This window comes from Mustela lutreola, chromosome 15 (genome assembly GCF_030435805.1).
Source record: "Mustela lutreola isolate mMusLut2 chromosome 15, mMusLut2.pri, whole genome shotgun sequence".
Taxonomy (NCBI): domain Eukaryota; kingdom Metazoa; phylum Chordata; class Mammalia; order Carnivora; family Mustelidae; genus Mustela; species Mustela lutreola.
The window spans coordinates 48,854,258-48,871,347 of NC_081304.1; the positions used below are offsets into that span (position 1 = coordinate 48,854,258).

The following is a 17,090-nucleotide window of genomic DNA, read 5'->3' on the forward strand; positions in this document are numbered from 1 at the left end:
TGAGGTGTGGGTGGTTGGGTGGGTGTCCACGCAGCAGGGGCCTGTCTTGTTCCTGCCCAAAGGGTAACAATTAAAATCCTTTGGCTGCCCTTGCGCCCCGCTGAACCTTCTTCTCCATTCCCACCCACCCCACCTAAGGCCTGGCCCCCTCTCCCAGCGGAATCTGGTTAGAATCCAGGGGCTGCAAACTTCCAAAACAATCGTTGTATCTTTATTGACTTTTTTTTTTTTTCTGAATGCAATGACTGTTTTTTACTCTTAAGGAAAATAAACATCTTTTAGAAACAGCTCGATACACACAATCTTCAGTGTGAAGCAATATACTAATAAGAACACTAGTCGTCTTAACATTTACAGTCTTCATATATATTATATATATGTATATGTATACATATATATACACTATATAACGAGGCCAGATATAATACACACGTTTACCATTTTACAGTCATATGTACAGGAAGTTGCTAGGGCGGCCCCGTCTGGGGGCTGCGTCAGGCCTATCGAAGCGTGGACAGAGCTGAGGACACGGACAGACAGGCGGACGGACTGGCAGGGACTGGCTTGGGCCGGTGGTGGCTGCGTGGGGAAGGCGGGCATCTCCAGAGCCCCCTTCCCGGCAAGGGCCCCGTGCTGAGAGACGCACGGCGGCGGCGACACACGGGAGAAGCGAGCATGTTCCCAACATATATACATTCTATGTAACATATATATAGAGGGGTACACAGGTTTGTACACGAATCTAGCGTTGTCTCTGCTCCCGTGCCGGGTGGGCGCTGCTGTCCCTGGAGACGGGTGACCACCCTTGCAGAGGGACGGTCACACATCCACCGGAGGTGCGCTGTGGTCACCACTCCTTCCTTTGCATTCCCAGGTGGCGCTCCAAGGGTGGGGCGGAGAACTAGAAAGGGAACGACAGAAGCCAAAGGGGGGGGCAGCCCCACCCACACCCGGGGAGCCCGCAGCCCCTGAGCATGGATCCCGGACTCCCCAGGCTCTGCCCAAACCGCTCGAGGCCAGGTGTGGGTGGGAAGGACACAATTCGAAAGGTTCCTTTCAAAGCCTCCCGCCTAGTCCTCTCCAGCAAGGCTTCGGCTCCCTCCCCACCCACCCCTCACCGCCTTGTAGCCTGGAGCCACCCTCAGCCACTTCCAGGGACCTCTGGACCCCCCCATCCCCACCCCTCAGGGCGCCCAAATGCAAGCCACGCCGGCTGCGGTAGCGGCAGCACCCACGTGGAATGTGTGCCACGTCCTCTTAGAACTACCCGGGGAGAAGCGTGTCCCCAAGCTAAAGGCGTCCCAGCCGGAGGCTGGGTGCCCCAAGGAGTCTGGCCGCTCCACGGGCTCCCTTTCTCCAAGCCTGGCCCGGGGGGTGTGGGCGGGAACGCCCAGTGTCGTCCTGTTCCGGGAGCAGGCGGCCCCGGAACGTGTTTTCTTCCCAACCGGGGACCGCAAGTTTCAGCCCTAGGCGGCCAGATCCAAGACCCGGAATCCGGATCAAGGATCGGCTCTGGCCCCGCGCTGGGAGTAGCTCAAAGGCCCGGGGGCTGCGCAGGAGGCTCCTCTCCTTCGGCGGCGGGCGGGCAGGCGGGCTTCCGCGGCTTCTCCGGCCGTTGGGGTGGATTACAGCGGCAGCCTCTGCAAGACGAGAGACGCCCGAGCGCCCGTTATTGCCGGTGATGGACGCGTGCTAGGGGCTAATAAACCCCAGCCCCGCCCCTCCCGGCGTGGCCCCGGCCCAGCGAGAGGCTCCGTCCTTTCCCGCCCTGTCCGCACCGCGCGTGCTGCGCGGAGTCTCCTAGGCTACATTAGACCTTAATTTTAGTCTAGCTTGGCACCGGCACCTCGATCCGCGTCCATCGTCCTGTGCCCCTGCTTGTCCTTCCTGTCCCCCACCTGCGATGGCTCCCTCCCTCAGGACCGTCTCCTTGTAAGGCGGTCTTTATGACCAGCGTGTGCCAACCTGCCCCTAAAAACGCAGATAAGCCACGGAGTGGACAGATGGGGGCTGGGTCCTGCTGAGAGTCGGGGGGCGGGGCTCCCCTCCAGCCTGGACCCCTTCCAAGAAAGGCTCTTCGTGGTCACCTACCTTATGTTTGGGACACTTCAAAGAAAAGTTCTCTTCGATGAATATGCAACCTGGCACCAAAGAGAAGTGCGGATGGTTAGGACCGCTGCGGGTGTCACAAAGGGGCCCCCGGCGGGCAGCGCACCTAGTGCCCCCAAGCCTATGGGCTACAGGGCTTCTTTGCAAAAAGTAAAGCCGACCTGCTGGAATCCTACAGGGTCTAAACTCCATCCGGGTTGAACTGACCTTCATCTGCCCCCAGCCCCTCTGGCCCATGTGTTCCTGTTCTCCCCTGGACAGAAGGGCCTTCTTGTCACTTGGGAGGGCTTCCCTGACTCCTAGATCTAGCAGACCCCCTGTGCCTGTCTCTCCCCTGCCCCTGCCTCACTTCGCTTGGCCACACTTGGCATTTCCTCCTAGTGGTCTATATACCAGTGACTTGCTCATGGTCTCTGCCCTACTGGAAGGCAAGCTCCATGCACCTGCTTTGCACTCTTCCCTGGATGCATGCCCAGCCCCGGAAGGCCTTGATACCGAGCGGGCTGATGGACTGGGTGGTGCAGTCACAGGTCTGGATTCAAGTATCAGCTACTTCTTCGAGCCTCGGTCTCCACATCTGTAAAATGGGCCTTTATGCCACCTACCGTGTCTCTATCCCAGGGACTGATTAGAGCCATGTATGCAAGCCACCTGCATGTGTGTGGCTCAGAGCAGGCACTCACGATATGGGTTTGTCCCTGTGGGGGCCTCGAAGGGGAGGCAGACCTAAGTCTGGGGGCAGGGGAAGACTGAGGTCTTGGATCTGGGTGAATTCCAGCAGGCACGTGGGTGCCCACAGCACTGGCCACCCTGGGGGAACAGAGAGGATGGCTGTGCATGGCCAGTTTCTGCTGCCCGCCGCAGCCCAGGCTTGCACAGGTATCTCAGGAAGTCCCCACTCTGGGGCCTGCTGCCACCTATGGAGGCCCCAGCTTCCCTACCCGCCCCCCCCCCCCACCAACTCTGAGTCCCTGTCCACCACCCACAGTCCCTCCCTCCCATGCCCCACAGGCCATTGTTCTGAATAAACCCCAAACCCATAAATAGCCGGAGGCCTGAGCCGACCAAGCAAGTCCTCTCCCTCCAGCACATTCCTCCTGCTCATGCTGTGGCTCTGTGCCGTGGCATCACAACAGCGATGACAGCGTGGTGGCTGGTAGGCAGGGCGGGGAGGCAAGGGCAGATCCGAGAGCCTGAGAGCAGGGTGGGGAAGGCTCCGGGCCTGCGGCTATCTCCCCTTTTTTCCGACCAACCGCTGTCAGAAGCTGGGGAGCCTCAGACTGCAAAGTGCCGTGTGTCTCTGCACTTCTGGGCCAGCGGCTGGGGGCACGTCATCAGTTTTTCGTCTTCCCTCTGCTCAGACAAGCCAGACATGGCATGGGGACTGAACGCACACCTTCCAAAGAGCACAGAGCTCAAACCCCAGGCTGACTGCACACATGGTGTCCTCCCCGCCCCACATCCCACAGCAGGCCCTACAGTCAAGGGCTCGGGTCTCCACATGTGAAGGGCAGGAGGTCACCAGGGCCCAAACCAGCTTGCTCAGTCACCACCCCTAGCATCCACCTAGGACGTGCGGGGACCATAGGAAGGAGCCAGGTCATCGATTCCCCATGACTCTCCCAGTGTCTGCGCCTGGGGACCTGGGGGCCTGGCTGCCAGGGGGGGCCTGCGGCCTGAGCATGGAGAGGCTCAGATAGGACCCATGGCACGCTGGCTTCTGCCAGCAATTCTGAGTCACTTAGCCCTGGAAGGTGCTCCTTAATGGGATTCAGTGGATGGAGTCAGTGGGCCAGGGCGGCGGGGAAGGGCAGAGGGGGACAGTCCCGGTGCCCTGCGATCCGAGAGCCTGTCCCCTGGACAGCCAGGGCTTGGGTAGGTGCCTGGTGCACCTGGAGGCCTGGGACTCCCGCCTGCCACACGCTGGATGGCCTGCCCAGCCCCTGGCCTTGATTCCTCTGCCCCCGACCCCTCTTGCCTGCTGCTGGCTGCCAGGCTCACTTGTTCTCCCAGCTTCTCTGGCTGTCGCTTCTCTGACACCCAGGCCCCCCCACCCCGCCAGCTGTGAAGTGCTGACACCCACTCCCCACACACTGCCCCCTCCTGCACTCTGATGACCCCTTGGGCTGACGGCCAATGAGTTTCTGTCCACAGGGAAGCAGCCGCGTGTGGCAGACGACAGGTGGCCAAAAGATCTGCTCCAAGAGCCCTCCCTGGATCGCCAGCCTCCTCAGCAAGGTGGCTCTGCCGTTCTGCCCATGCAGAAGAGATTGCCAGCATGGGAATCCGGGTGGCCTGGGGGACCTGGTGGGGTCAATGGTGGGGGGGCTTGGCCGAGCCCGCTGGGTGGGAGAGACTGCATGGAGCAGGGCGGAGCTGACCCGACAGCCAACCAGAGCCCCCCCACCCCCGAACCTGCCTCCCAACTTGGGGAAGTCTGAGGTCGGGCTCCATACCCCCCTCCCCCTCAGGCCTGCGCATTCAGTGCCAATGTGGTCTCTGCACCAGCAAGCCCCTTCTGATGGAGTCAGCTTCTCCTTCTCCTCCCGCAGCTTTCAGGCCCCCTTCCTGTGGCCATCCCTGGGGCTCTACAGACATCTCTGTTACATTGAGAATCTTCTGAAGACTTCATTCAAAACAGAAGTTGTATCCCTCCAAGCCTGGTATGTACGTCCGCTCACTACCAGCTGCTCAGCTCCTCCCCTGACCCTGTGGGGCCTGGCAACAATGCTGCCTCCTGCCTCCTCCGGGAAGTCCTCCTGCATTCCCTCCCAGCTCAGACAGGATCAATCTCTCTCACAGCACACACACACTCTACCCTGTCTGGGCTCCAAAACTTTGGGCAAGCAAGGATTATGATTTCCCGGTCTGTCCCACTCCCTGGTGAGCCCCCAGGAGGCTGGACCGTACTGGGGGAGAGAGAGAGAGAGCACAGGATGTGGAGCCAGACAGGCAAAGTCTGTCCGTGCTGCTCTGTGTGGCGGCGGGGGAGGCAGGCTATCTGTAAAGGCGTAAACTGGGGATAGAGCCGGGGCCAGACGCCGGGCCTGGCACAGAGAGGGTGCTGAATTAATCCCCATAGAAAGAGGGGTGCAGCTTGCAGTAGCTATTCCTGAGGTAAGACCATGCGTCTGGTTAAGTGGCTGAGTCCACATTAAACTCGGGTTCATGGTGTGGAGAGTGGGGAGTGGAGCCCGTGAGCAGCCCAGCCTCACGCCCCCCTGCAGCCAGCCTTCTCCCTGCGCAGTCCTAGCGCCCCAGCCCTGGCCAAGGACCTGTCACCACTCAGTCCTGCGTGAGCTCCTGTGGTGGCTCAGCTGGGGCTGCTGCTGGCCTGGGACCAAGTGGGCAGGCAAGGGGGGGGGCAGTGAGGGGGTCCCTTTGGCCCACGGCAGAGCCAGCAGGCCTTCAGGTAGGGAGGAGGGACCCCAGCTAGTGGGAGAGCCTGCTGGGGGCTGTGTCTGCGCTGCCATCCGTGAGGCAGGAACACTGATAACTTCCCCCCAGTTCTATGCCAGAGGAGTCGGGGAGGGGAGATGGGGGAGGCAGCCAGAGTTGGGGGCAGTTTGGCCCCTAACAGGAGTAGGGCTGCATTTTCTGGGCAGTGTTCATTACTTCTTTCCCTGCCCCGAAGAGAAGAGATGACCGATCCCAGGCTCCGGGCAGCCGAGGGCAGAGGCGTCCTGAGCCCAGATCCCCTCGGTGAGAACTCTACTGCCTGGGAATGCAGACCAGATCGGCCTCTGTGGCTGCCTAAAATCCGCCCTCGTGGGGACTGCCGTTCCACAGTGAGCCATCTCTTTCTTTGGATGAAGGATTATCTGGGAGCCTGAGGTTCCATGCCTGCTCGGTGAGGTTTGGGGCTCCCAGACCCCTCTGGCCCATGCGGTCTGCCGTTCTGTGCGCCCGCTGCTGGCCCCGGGGACAGGGGAGCGAGGTGAGAAGGGGACAAGGGGGAGCAGGTGCAGACGGGCCCTCCTGTCCCCTGGGGCTGTCTCTTACCCGCATCGCTGGCACACGGGTAATGGTAGGTATGGCTGCACCCTTTGTGACCGCACCCGATGGTGGCCCCGGCTTCTTGGCAGCTGGAACAGGTCTGGCGAAGAAAGAGGGAAGACGGGGTGAGTCTGCAGCTGAAGGCCTGGGTCCCCCACGGGCCCCACCGCCCTCCCTCCCCGAGAGGGTCCCTGGAGAACAGCTGCGAGGAGGATGCAGGCGGCCTGAGGGCGGATTCTGTGGCAGCCCCGGGCCAGGATGCGGGGACCCTCTCGGGGCAGGGAAATGTCGAACTTCTTGGATAAATGTTGAACCTCGTGGGTTCGCATCCCAGTTCTGCCATTCTGCTCCATGTGACCTCAGCGGGTCACCCGGACTCCCCAGGCTCCACCTGGGCAAGGGGGACGGGTCCTCCCCCTAAGGGGCGGTCTTGAAGATCACACAGGAGACACTATGTGCCCAGCAGACAAGAAGTCTTGATGCCAGTCACCGCTGTGGCTGTGGCCATGGGCTGGCGCCATGGGGGTGGGGTTCGGTGTGCAGGGCACAGGGCGTGTCCTTACCCACTGGCTCCTCCTCGACTGCGGAGAACTGTCATGAACCCCACTTTCTAGATGGTGAAACTGAGGCCTGCACTCCAGGCGAGCATGAAGGCAGTAAGTATCGTCTTTTACCCTTTCTAGCAGCCACGAGGGCACAGAGCCCAGGATGGAACCGTCCCGCCCTCTGAGGGGCCCCCCGCCCTCCCTGGGTGCACGGAGGAGGGGACAAGGCAGAGTTGCTGTAGATGTTGTGCAGTGCCCCACACCTTGCCCAGCTGTCCTCAGAGGGATGTGGCTGGGACAGCTCTGCCACCCCAGGAAGCCCTCTGAAGATCGAGAGCAGCCCTGGGGCCTGGAGAGGGACAGGCTGGACCCCAAATCACCCAGAGTCTGGAACTAGAGCCCCCTATGTGAGTTGGGGAGTAGATACCACGGGCAAGCAGAGCAGTGGTAGGCCCAGGCCCCAGCACTAAGCCACTGGGGTGGGTCATTCATGAGGGACCCCAGGGCCTGGAAGCAGCCACTCTCATAACTTATGATGTTGATATTATCTCAATTCTACCCAGGTTGCCAAGGAGAGCTCAGAGAGGCCGAGTAACCTCCCTGACAGCACACAGCAGCCAAATAGCTGAGCTGGGCTTGGAGTGGGCAGTCGCCACCTGTACTGCTCAGGGCCAGGGGTGGGCTTCGTCCCAAGTCCATGACTAAGAGAGACCCCACACCCAGCATCTGGGAGAGGCCAGGAGTGAGAAAGTCTTCTCCCACCTTCCCTGGGGAAATGCCTGGGAGCGCTCTCTCTGGCATCAAGCTGGGAGCGGGGCTGGGTATATTCTGGAACATCAGGTTTCCATGCACGCCTTTAGATTGGCAGTTCCCTTCGGGTCAAGGCTGAGAACTCCTGGGGCTCTGGGAGCCAACAGTCCCTGGATTTCCGGCCCAAGAAGATGTGACGGAGCAGGAGTGGGGGCCTAGCCCAGGTCCAAGCCCTCAGGGAAGGGGAACCGCCAGAAGAGCGGCTTCATACCCCACCCCCCGCCTGCATGGAGGCCCCCCAGAAAACCAATGAGGGGCGTTCTGGACATGAAGAAATCAGGGTGCAGAGACACAGAGGCCTTGAGCCCTTCTAAGCCTATCCCCCCGGCTCTGAGCCCCAGCTCCCCCAGCCAGGCTCATGAACCTGCCAAAGGCTCCCAGGCTGGTGGAGAGGCCCAAACTGGGGTCTGAGCCCTTGCTAGCAGCTTCCTAATAACACCCAGCGAGAAGAGCGCGCCCCCATACTCGGCATCTGTGGCCAGGCCTCACCTGGATAGGAGACGGGGTCCACAGTGGTTCTGGGCAGACTGAGAAACTGAGGTCCCAGGGGGTGGCATGGGAGGGCTGAGGAACAGCAGTTTGTGTGGGGGTTCTCAGGAGGGGTCAGAGGAGAAAGAGGGCTGTCCCTGAGGGCCCCCTCAGAACTTCTGTCCCCCAGAGAGCGAGAGTGAGGCCAAGGTACCAACAGGTGTGCAGGGGCTGGGAACCCTGCTGGACGGGGCCCCCCTGTGAACTGGGGAGCCCCACCACCTGCTAATGGAGGGCAGCCTTCCAAGGCTCCCAGAGGGCAGTGACTTTCTGGAGTCTCAGAACCTACTCTTGGCAGAGCTGAGATTTGAACCCAGGTCTGTGTGTCGCCAAGGAAGCCAAAGCAGTAAGAGGTGTTGGTGGGGACAGGAGGCCTAGGCTGCAGGAGGGGAGGGCATGGAGCCGGGAGCCTCGGAAGTCTCAGAGCTTGACCATCTCTCCAGAGTGTTCTGAGGTCATGGTCTGCTCCTTTGGGTGGGGGTGGGGGGCGCGCTGCTTTAATGGGCCCCTCTGAGGGGCACCTGGGTGGCTCAGTTGGTTAAGCGTCTGCCTTCGGCTCCGGTCATGATCCCAAGGTCCTGGGATCGAGCCCCACGTTGGGCTTTCAGCTCAGCACGAGCCTGCTTCTCCCTCTCCCTGCTGCTCCCCCTGCTTGTACTCTCTGTCAAATAAATAAATAAAATCTTAAATAATAATAATAATAATGGGTTCCTCTGAGGCTCACAAGCCCAGCTGCCAGCCCTGGCCCAGCCCAGGGCCATCCGTGGCAGGGAGGCCTTTTAGATCCCATCTGAGCTGCCCTGGGGAAGGTAAGAAGATGTGGCTGGGGAGCAGTGAAGCCTGCTGGTGTGTGTCCTCACCACCCCCCAGTTCCCTCCCCAACCCCGTCTTGACCTTCCCAGGGATGGTCCCAGTGGCAGGAGGCCACGAGGCCATTTTGGGCATAGGGCAGGTCCCTCAGGTGAGACCAGAGCCCTGGAACAGACTTAGGCTTACCCCATGCTCGATTAGCCCACCACCATGGAAGAGACTGGATCGGGCCCTGGCTCAGAGAAGGATGGAGGAGCAACACAGCCTGGCCCAGAGCCATGGAGGCAGGGAGGGCCTGGATGGGGGCCCTGGTGGGGCATATGCGTTGGAGGAGGGAACTGGTGATCTGAATGTATTACTTTCTAATGATGGACGTGCCCTGAGTCCATTTCAGGATGGCCGGGAAGGAGCCAAGAGCAGTGACAGAGAGAGAAAAAGAGAGGACGGGATAGACATGGAGAGCGGCAGGTGTCCTGTTGGAGGTGGGGTTTCCTCGGGCCTGAAAAGGTCTCTCACCATGGCCCACGGCAGTGGAAGGTGGCTGCAGGAAACCAGGGGAGGCCGAGGCCCTGGGGCACAGCGGCTGGGCAGGCAGTGGGAGCGGATGTGCCCTGGGGCTGGGCAGAGTGTCCCGTCTCAGGAGTGGCTGCTGTCTGTCTGTGTATGTGTGTGTTGGTGGGCGGGGCAAGAGCACAGGCCCCAGGAAGAGACTGCTGAGCCCAGCCCCCAGTCCCTGCCTGCTCACTGAGGCCGCCTGCACCCTTGGAAGGGAGCCTGACGAGCGAGACCCACCCCGTAGCTGGAGTGGTACTAACAGAGCCCGCGAGCCGTGGCCCGGCCGTGTTCTGCGTCCTGGTGGAGGACCGTCGGTGGGCATTCAGACAGGCCTGGCAGCTTCATGGGCATGAACTCACTCGGCCCTCACAGTCCCCCGGCAGTGGCAGCCACCACCGTGCCCACGCCTGCGATGAGGACGTCGGGGTACAAAGGGGTGAAGCTCCATGCCCTGGGTTGTGCGGGGAGGGATGGGCCAGTGTTGGGATCTGAAGCAAGAAGACAGCCAGAGCTCCTGCTCACAGACCTCAGGGACCAGAGGTCCTCCAGGAACACGGTATGACCGGTGCGGGGAGGTCCCCAGACTGCCCTGCCTTTGGGGAACACATCCGACCCACCATGCGCAGAGAGCTCTCTCCCTAAGCCCCAGCTCCACCTTAGAGTCCTAGGGGACCTGTAGGTACTGGACGGGGCAACCTGCTTTTTTAGGCTGCCCTGCTGTCCCTTCTGGGAGGTGGTCTGTTTTCTGGGGCCCCCTGGCAGTTCAGCTGATCGCACAGCATCGGGCCGGAAGGTGCCGGGTGCCGGCCTAGGCAGGCCAAGGGGCCGAAGTGGGAAGTCAGGGACGGTCGGAGCAGGCGAGCATGTCCTGCCTCGGCCTCCGCTCCACCCCAAAACTCCCCAGAGAGGAATCTGCGACGGCGGCTGTGTGTGGCCCAAACCGCGGCGCTGGCAAAGAGGAGGGGGCTTCCCGATGGCCCACCTGCCTGTCCTGTGGACCCCGAGTTCCCTGCCCCAGCCGGGCCGGCTTCTTACCATGTCCACGGCCACCTTCATGGCCTCCTGTAGCCCAAAGAGCTTCCCGGCTACCAGGTAGATCCCGCCCGTCCACACGGCGCAGGCCTCGTGCACCCAGTGTTCCTGGGTGTCCCCGCCAGGCTCGGCTGGTGGCTCCTTGCTGCACTCGTGCTTACGGCTCTTGTCGGTGGGGGCTGCCTCCTCACCACCGTCCCCCCGGCCGTCACAGCAGTAGCAACTCTGTAGCCGCCGGGACAGGCCCCGAGCGCTGGTGCGCAGCGAGCCCTGCTTGGCGGGGTCAGCCGGGCCCTCGGGCCGCGGGGGCTTTCCAGCGGCGGCTGTGGCCGCGCACTCAAGGTCTTTGAGTGTTCTCTCAAGGGGTAGCGAGGCCTCCTCGCAGGCGCCCTCCGGCCGCACCTTCTCCTTGAGTTTTGGCTTCTTTTTGGGGAGGCAGTGTTCGGGGTAGTAGGGCCCACAGAGGTCCCCGAGGTCCTTGAAGTTGGCCGGGTTTTGGCAGAGGCAGCAAACAAGGCAAGAGGTACTCAGGGCCTTGGAGACCACGGGCCCCAGATGCATGGTGGAGGAGAGGGGCAGGGAGGGCCGTGGCTGCAGGACAGAGCCTCCAGGGAGCGTGGCCAAGGAGGCCCCGGTCGCATCCAAGGAGAACGAGCATGAGGATGAGGAAGAGGAGGCGGAGGAGGAAGGCTTCCTGTGGGGCTTGGGCTCCTCCCCAGGGGAGTTGACCACAGTGCATATGGTGGTGAACGCGTCTCGCTTCTCTACCCGCACAAAGGGCGAGAAGGCCGGGGTGCGGCTGTCTGCTCGAAGCCGCTTGCACGAGGAAATGTACTTGAGGCGGATTTCAGGCTCAGCGGGGTCTAGGGGCAGCACCTGCTGCTGCCGCCGCCGCTTGGCACGTCCTTTACAGGGTGAGGAGGTGGTGTTCTTGGCCCGGCCCCGAGTGAGACGCTTTCGCTTGGAATAGCTGCTGTAGTTGGCGTGGCCCGGCTGCTTCTGCGCCCTTGTCTGGGGCTGGCAGGGCCGGCCCTCAGGGGACTGGGAGGCCAGGCCCAGCTCCTCCGTCTTTGGCTTCTTGCCTGCACCACCAGAGCTGTCCTCACTGCCCCCCTGAGTGCCATTGGCCCTGTCTCGGGGGGTCAGGAGCAGAGCCGGTCCTAGATGGGGCCGCTTCTCCAGGGGACCTTTGGGGAGTCCAAGGGCTCCAGCCCTGCCTTTCCGGCTTCTCTTCTTAGGTGCCAGGGCAGTCCCCCCGGGCAGCAGGGCCTCTGGGGATGTGAAGGCCTCAGTTTTGAAACAGTCAGTCGAGGACAGTTTCTTACTGTTTAGGAGTTTGCCTTTTAAGGATCTGTTGGTTGGATTTCTGCATAACGAGTCGGCCCCCGGAGCTGCCGGGAGCTTCTGCCCAGGGCCCACATTTAAGAGACCTTCTCCTGCCCCAACTGGGCTTCCCCCCGCACTCTTGAGCCCACGGTCCTTCTCAGGGAGAGAAGGGCTCAGGGGGGTTCCGGGAGGGGCCCCTGGCACCTTGCACGCAAACTTCTTCAGGCTGGGTGACGTGATCTTCTGCACGATGGCCTCCAGCTTGAGGCCCCTGCCTTTCCGGGGCGGAAGCACCTTGGTCTTCATGGCCCCCTGGAAGGCCGCCCGCGAGGCGAGCTTCAGGCAGGTGTCGGGGGTCTCCGGGGGTAGGGGCTTCATGGCAGGCTCACCATTGCCCTTGGCGGGCTTGGCCTTCTTGGGCGAAGCCATCCTCTTGAAGAGGGGGGAGGGGTCCTCAGCCCCCTCCTCCTTCACGTCCCCCCCGCTGCCGCTCCGCAGAACCAGGTTCCGCTTCTTGGTGGGAACAGGCGCCAGGAAGGCCGACTTCCTCTTGAGCGCATGGAGGGGCCGGTCGGAGAGCTTGCTGCCTGCGCCAGGCTTGGCCACCCGGGCCCGCTGGCTGGCCCTGCCCTCCTTCTGGGGGCTGCCGGAGACCTTGAACGGGGCAGGCAGGTGGTTGTTAGCCAGCAGTTTCTTGGTGGCCCGGCAGCTGGGGAGACGGCTCTCGGAGGGCCGCCGCCTCTTGGAGTGGAACGCCTCCTGGGTTTTCGTGCGTGACCGCAGGATCATGGAACGCTGGTCCTTGCCTGGGGTGCTGGGCGAGTCTGTCTCCTTGGTCTTGGAGCCCATGGGGCTGCTGTCTGAGGCCACGGGCAGGGCAGCTGGGTTACTGGGGCTGGAGGCCGCCTTGGGTGACGGCTTACCCACCCGCTTGCCGGACTTGAAGGCGGCTCGCTGCTTGCCCCCTAGTTTGTCCGGGGGGGCGGGGGTGGTGGTCAGGCCTGGGGGTCCAGGCGTGCGGGGCTCACTCAGGGCCGTGAAGGAGCGTGTGCACATCCTCGGGAGCCCTTCCGAGGCCCCCCGGCCCGGGGTTCCCGCTCCTTCCATCTGTCCCTGTGGGGGGCCGGTGCAGGATTCTGGGAGCAAGAGGTCCTTAGGCAGCACGGGCGCCCGGCATGGGGAGTCCTCGGCCTCCGGCAACCCCCGGTGCACCCGCCGGCTCCGTAAGCTTTTGCCGCGTGGCACGGGCTCTTTCTTAGCAATGGGCGCCTCAGGCACGGCCGGTTTGCTGGGCTTCTGGGCCAGGGAGGCCTCTGGGGCCAGGGTGGTGGTGTCACCGGGTGCCAGCACCCCGTCGGGGCCCTCTTCGCCCGGCTTCATGTGCGACAGGGAGGACTCAAACCAGCTCTGGACCTTGGACTCGGCACCCACAGTGGGGCCCAGCAAAATGACAGAGTCGCCGGACAGGTGGCACGGGGAGCCCCAACCGGTTTTGGAGTCCAGCACCTCCTCCACCTCTTCCTTGGTGCACAGCAGGGGGGCCTTCGGCGACAGCGGGTCCGGCAGGCCCGGCCTCTGCTCAGGGCTGCCCAGGAGCTCGCACAGGGAGGAGTACTCCTCCTCTGCCTCCAGGTCCTCCTTCCTGCCGGGTGGCGGCAGCAGGGGCAGGTCCCCAAAGTCGGCGGCCGAGCAGCAGTGCCGGCTGTCCTCTAGCCAGCGGTCGGCCTTGCCCACCTCGGGGCACTGCAGCAGCCCGCCCACCTCCTCCTTCACCCCGCCCGCCTCTTCCTGCACGGAGTCCCGAGGCACGGTGGCCTTCTCCCCAGGCGGCGCCTCCTCCTGGAAGCCTGGGCAGGCCGAAGCCTCGTGGGCATTCTCCTTGCCCACGCCGTCAGAGGCCTTCCCGCCCTGCTCCAGGCCCTTGGTGAGCTCGCTGGGGTGCAGGCCCCACCGGGGACAAGCATCCCCCAGGTTCTCTTCAGGCCAGGCAAAGGGGTTGGCGCCGTCTGTCGAGCTGGCGGTGCTCGCGTCCGGGAAGCAGTCAAAGGCGGCCGCAGCAGGGTCCGATGTGGCGGCCCCAAGCGTGGCCTTGGTGCTAAAGGAGAGGGGACCGGTCGTCTTCTTGGGGTCCGGGGCGGCGAAGGCCACAGAAGGGTCTTCGAACAGCCCCGGGCTGAAGTCCTTGGCACTGCCACCCTTGTCCAGCTGCAAGGACTCGGGCAGGGCCTCTGGCTCCCCTGGCCGTGGCCAAGCGTTCTTGGCCACAGAGTCCAGGCAGGCGCTGTGGTTCTCCAGCGAGAAGGGAGGAGGCTTGCTGGCGTCCTTGGCCAGGCCGGGCGCCTCGGCCCAGGTCTTCTCAGCCTTCTCGCCGATGGCCTCCTGCAGCCCGAGGATCTCGGAGGCCAGGTCCTCCTGCGCCAGGGCGCTGAGCAGCAGCCGCGGGCAGTCCCGCTCGCCCGCCACGAACTTGGAGAAGCTGTCGAGCGGCAGGCTGCCATGTAGGCTCTGGAAGGAGTCGTCGGACTTGGTGGACATGTCGTCGGGCGAGGTCACTGAACAGGTGGACACCGACTCAGGCTTGGCCTTCGAGTTGCTGTTGACCCTGGCGGGGCTGCCACGGGCCTGGTTGCAGTAGAGGAAGCTGCGCTCCAGCGGGTCCTCGGAGCCGCTCAGGTAGTCGGCCTCAGGTGGCTCAGCGTGCGTGGACTGCGGCGTGCTGCTCAGCGGCTCAGATAGCGGCGTGCCTGCTGGCTCGGCCGAGTAGCCGCTGCCCTCGGGGCTGCAGTGCTGGCTCCGGTGCTGCTCCGGGGTCCTGGACACCAGGTTCTTGCCGCCCTTCTTCTGCGGCACGGCAGCCTTGGAGAGCAGCAGCTGCTGGACCGTGTTGGAGATGTTCTCCACCTGGGAGGTCAAGGCCGTGAGGCTCTGCAGGCTGAGGTCCGACAGCAGGTTCTCGGGCAGCTTGTCCTTGGGCGGCGCCTTGCAGTTGCCAGGCTGGGTGTCCACCGTGCCGGCGGCATCAGTCGGGGAGGGGTTGAGCAGGGGCATGAAGTGGCTGTGGTCCGTGATGCCCGCGGGGAAGGCGCCGGTGGCGAGCGGCTGCTGGTTGTAGGGAAAGTTCTCCAGGTTTGGCATCAGCGGCGATGGGGTGGAGCTGTAGGAGGGTGAGCGGCCCACGGAGCGTGCGGGCGAGTGGCTGGAGCTGGGGCTGAAGGTCTGGTAGTACTGCTCCGGAGTCCGAACGGCCGCGTCCTGCTGGCAGTAGCCCGCGCCCTGCTGCCCATAGTGTTGGTACTTGGCAAGGTTTTGGTAATGGAGGGTTTCCTGGGCATGGTGCCGGCTCTGGAGGGCCGCCTGCTGCTGCTGTTGCTGCTGCTGCTGCTGCTTCTGCTGCTCGTAGCCCATGCGGCCGGACTGGTAGGCGTGAAGGTTCTGGACCCGCTGCCCCGGGGCCAGGCTGGCGTTGGCGGCCAGTGGCCTGTCGTGGGGCGGTGCGGACGGCGCAGTGCAGCTCTTGTAGGAGTGGGCCCCCTGCCCGCCCCCGCCGCCCCCGCCCCCCTGCGTGCCCTGGCCCCCGGAGGAGTAGGTGGAGGAAGGGGGGAAAGACTGTGAGTGCTGGGGGAAATGGCCACCCTGGGGGAAGGGCAGGGGTGAGGCCATGTCGTTCTGCAGTTTCTGCCTTTGGAGTTTGGGGTATGCCAGGGGCTGCTGGGGCTGCGGCAGCTGCGGCTGGACGTGCAGAGAGTGAGTCCGGAAGGGCAGCTGGGCACCCTGCTCTGGGTACTGCCTGCCCGGGGGCACCGCTGCCTTTTTCATCAAGCTGTCGTCATATTTGCCCACGCCCCCTGGCAGGGGCTGCGGCTGCGGGGGCGGCGGCTGAGGGGCCCCCCAGGCCTGCAGGCTCTCCTCGCCCGAGTAGCGGCCGGGGTACGGGCTGCTGTCCGGCACACTATAGCCCGAGAAGGCCGGCCGGCCCTGCAGGGACGGCTGGGAGGCCAGGCCCTTGCTGCCCCGCGCTGAGCCGGCGGGTGCGCCGGCGCCACCCTCGTAGGCCGGGTAGGGCTGCGGGTTATAATAGTCCTTGGCCAGCAGCCGCTGCCGGTCGCAGCTCAGCCCGGCCTGGCCCGGCTGTCTGTAATTCTCCAGGCGAGATGTCTCCTGTGAGGTCTGCTGGTAGTTCTGTTGTTTGCCATGGAAACCACACCTTTCTCGAAAAGACTGCATGACTCGGGCTGGTTATCTGTGAAAAGAGAAAGGGAGAGAGGGAGGGCGGGGAGGGGAGGGGGAGAGCGATTCAGAGGGGCCATTTCCCTTCCCCTCCGAAAGCCAGCCTCCCACCCTCTCCCGCCTGCCCTCTCCCCTGCAGCTCTTAATGGTCTCTCCTTGGCCTGAGCCCCCCCACCAGCTGTGCTCCTATTGACAACTTCTGTGTCAGGGAGGTGTGCTCTGTAATTCCTGCTCCCACGTCGGCCCCCGCTGCCCGGGCAAGGACAGCCACTGCAGCGGCGAGGCGCAGACCTGCCACCCCCTGCCCCCCCCCGCCCGGGTCCCCCTGCTGCCCCAGGGCCCCCAGACCCTGCTGGAGGGGGCAGGTCCTCCCCTCCACCTCACCCACCACTCCCCACGCCTCCCTGCCAGCAGAATCATTGAGCAGAGCGATTCCCACTCCCCTGTCCCCTGGGGCCGGCTGGGTCCTGCAGGGTCCTGCCATCAAGTCCCAGGGCAGCAATGTTCGAGTGTGACCCGGCCGTGCCAGGACCAAGGAAGGGTCGCCCCTGCCCAGGGAAGCCACTCACCAAGGCCAGCAGAGACCACGCGCGTACACACACACACACACACACACACACACCTCTCTATCACTGCCATGCCATCTGGAATCTGTCTGTTCCTCCTAGCAGACGTCGATTAGGGACTGTGGAGCCATTGTACGCATAAACGTCCCCCTTCTCCGACTCCCAGTAACGCAGGACGGCAGCACCTGCCTTCTGTTTTTGATATCATAGGTGCGTAAACAGATTACGTGGCCCAGAGTGAGGGCGTGCATGCTAATGGGGGACAGAGCCGCAGTCCCCTGGCCACAGAGAAGCACCCCACAGCTGGGTATGAGGCCGCCCAGGCCCTCCTGATCGGCCCCTCCCATCTCCAGCTCCACAGGGTCAGCACCCGGGCACGCCAGGCCAAGAGCCCATCTGTTTATGATTTCAGGGGCTCGGGCCCCTGGTGAGGTCTAAGCAGCCCCAAAGCAGGATCTCGGACCAGGAAATGACCCCGAAGAAGGGGTGGGGTTGCTTCAGGGCAGAGCAACTAGATTCACACAACAGGCCGGCCTGCATCGTCCAGGCTAAAGATGCCCCTGACCGGAGGCCAGGTCATCCCAGA

General features: G+C 63.4%; 1 protein-coding gene across 2 annotated transcripts in view; it reads right to left on the bottom strand.

Annotated features, from left to right (window-relative positions):
- Positions 1-189: 189 nt before the first annotated feature.
- Positions 190-17,090, bottom strand: part of RAI1 (retinoic acid induced 1) — a 117,561-nt gene continuing 100,660 nt past the window's right edge. For both annotated transcript variants that reach the window (XM_059148742.1, XM_059148743.1), the window contains 4 exons: positions 10,389-15,951; positions 6,112-6,205; positions 2,092-2,141; positions 190-1,640 (listed from right to left, as the gene is read on the bottom strand). In XM_059148742.1, coding sequence (XP_059004725.1) covers positions 1,626-1,640; positions 2,092-2,141; positions 6,112-6,205; positions 10,389-15,935 — 5,706 coding nt within the window. In that variant the 5' untranslated portion in view covers positions 15,936-15,951 and the 3' untranslated portion in view covers positions 190-1,625. The remainder of the gene's footprint in view (positions 1,641-2,091; positions 2,142-6,111; positions 6,206-10,388; positions 15,952-17,090) is intronic.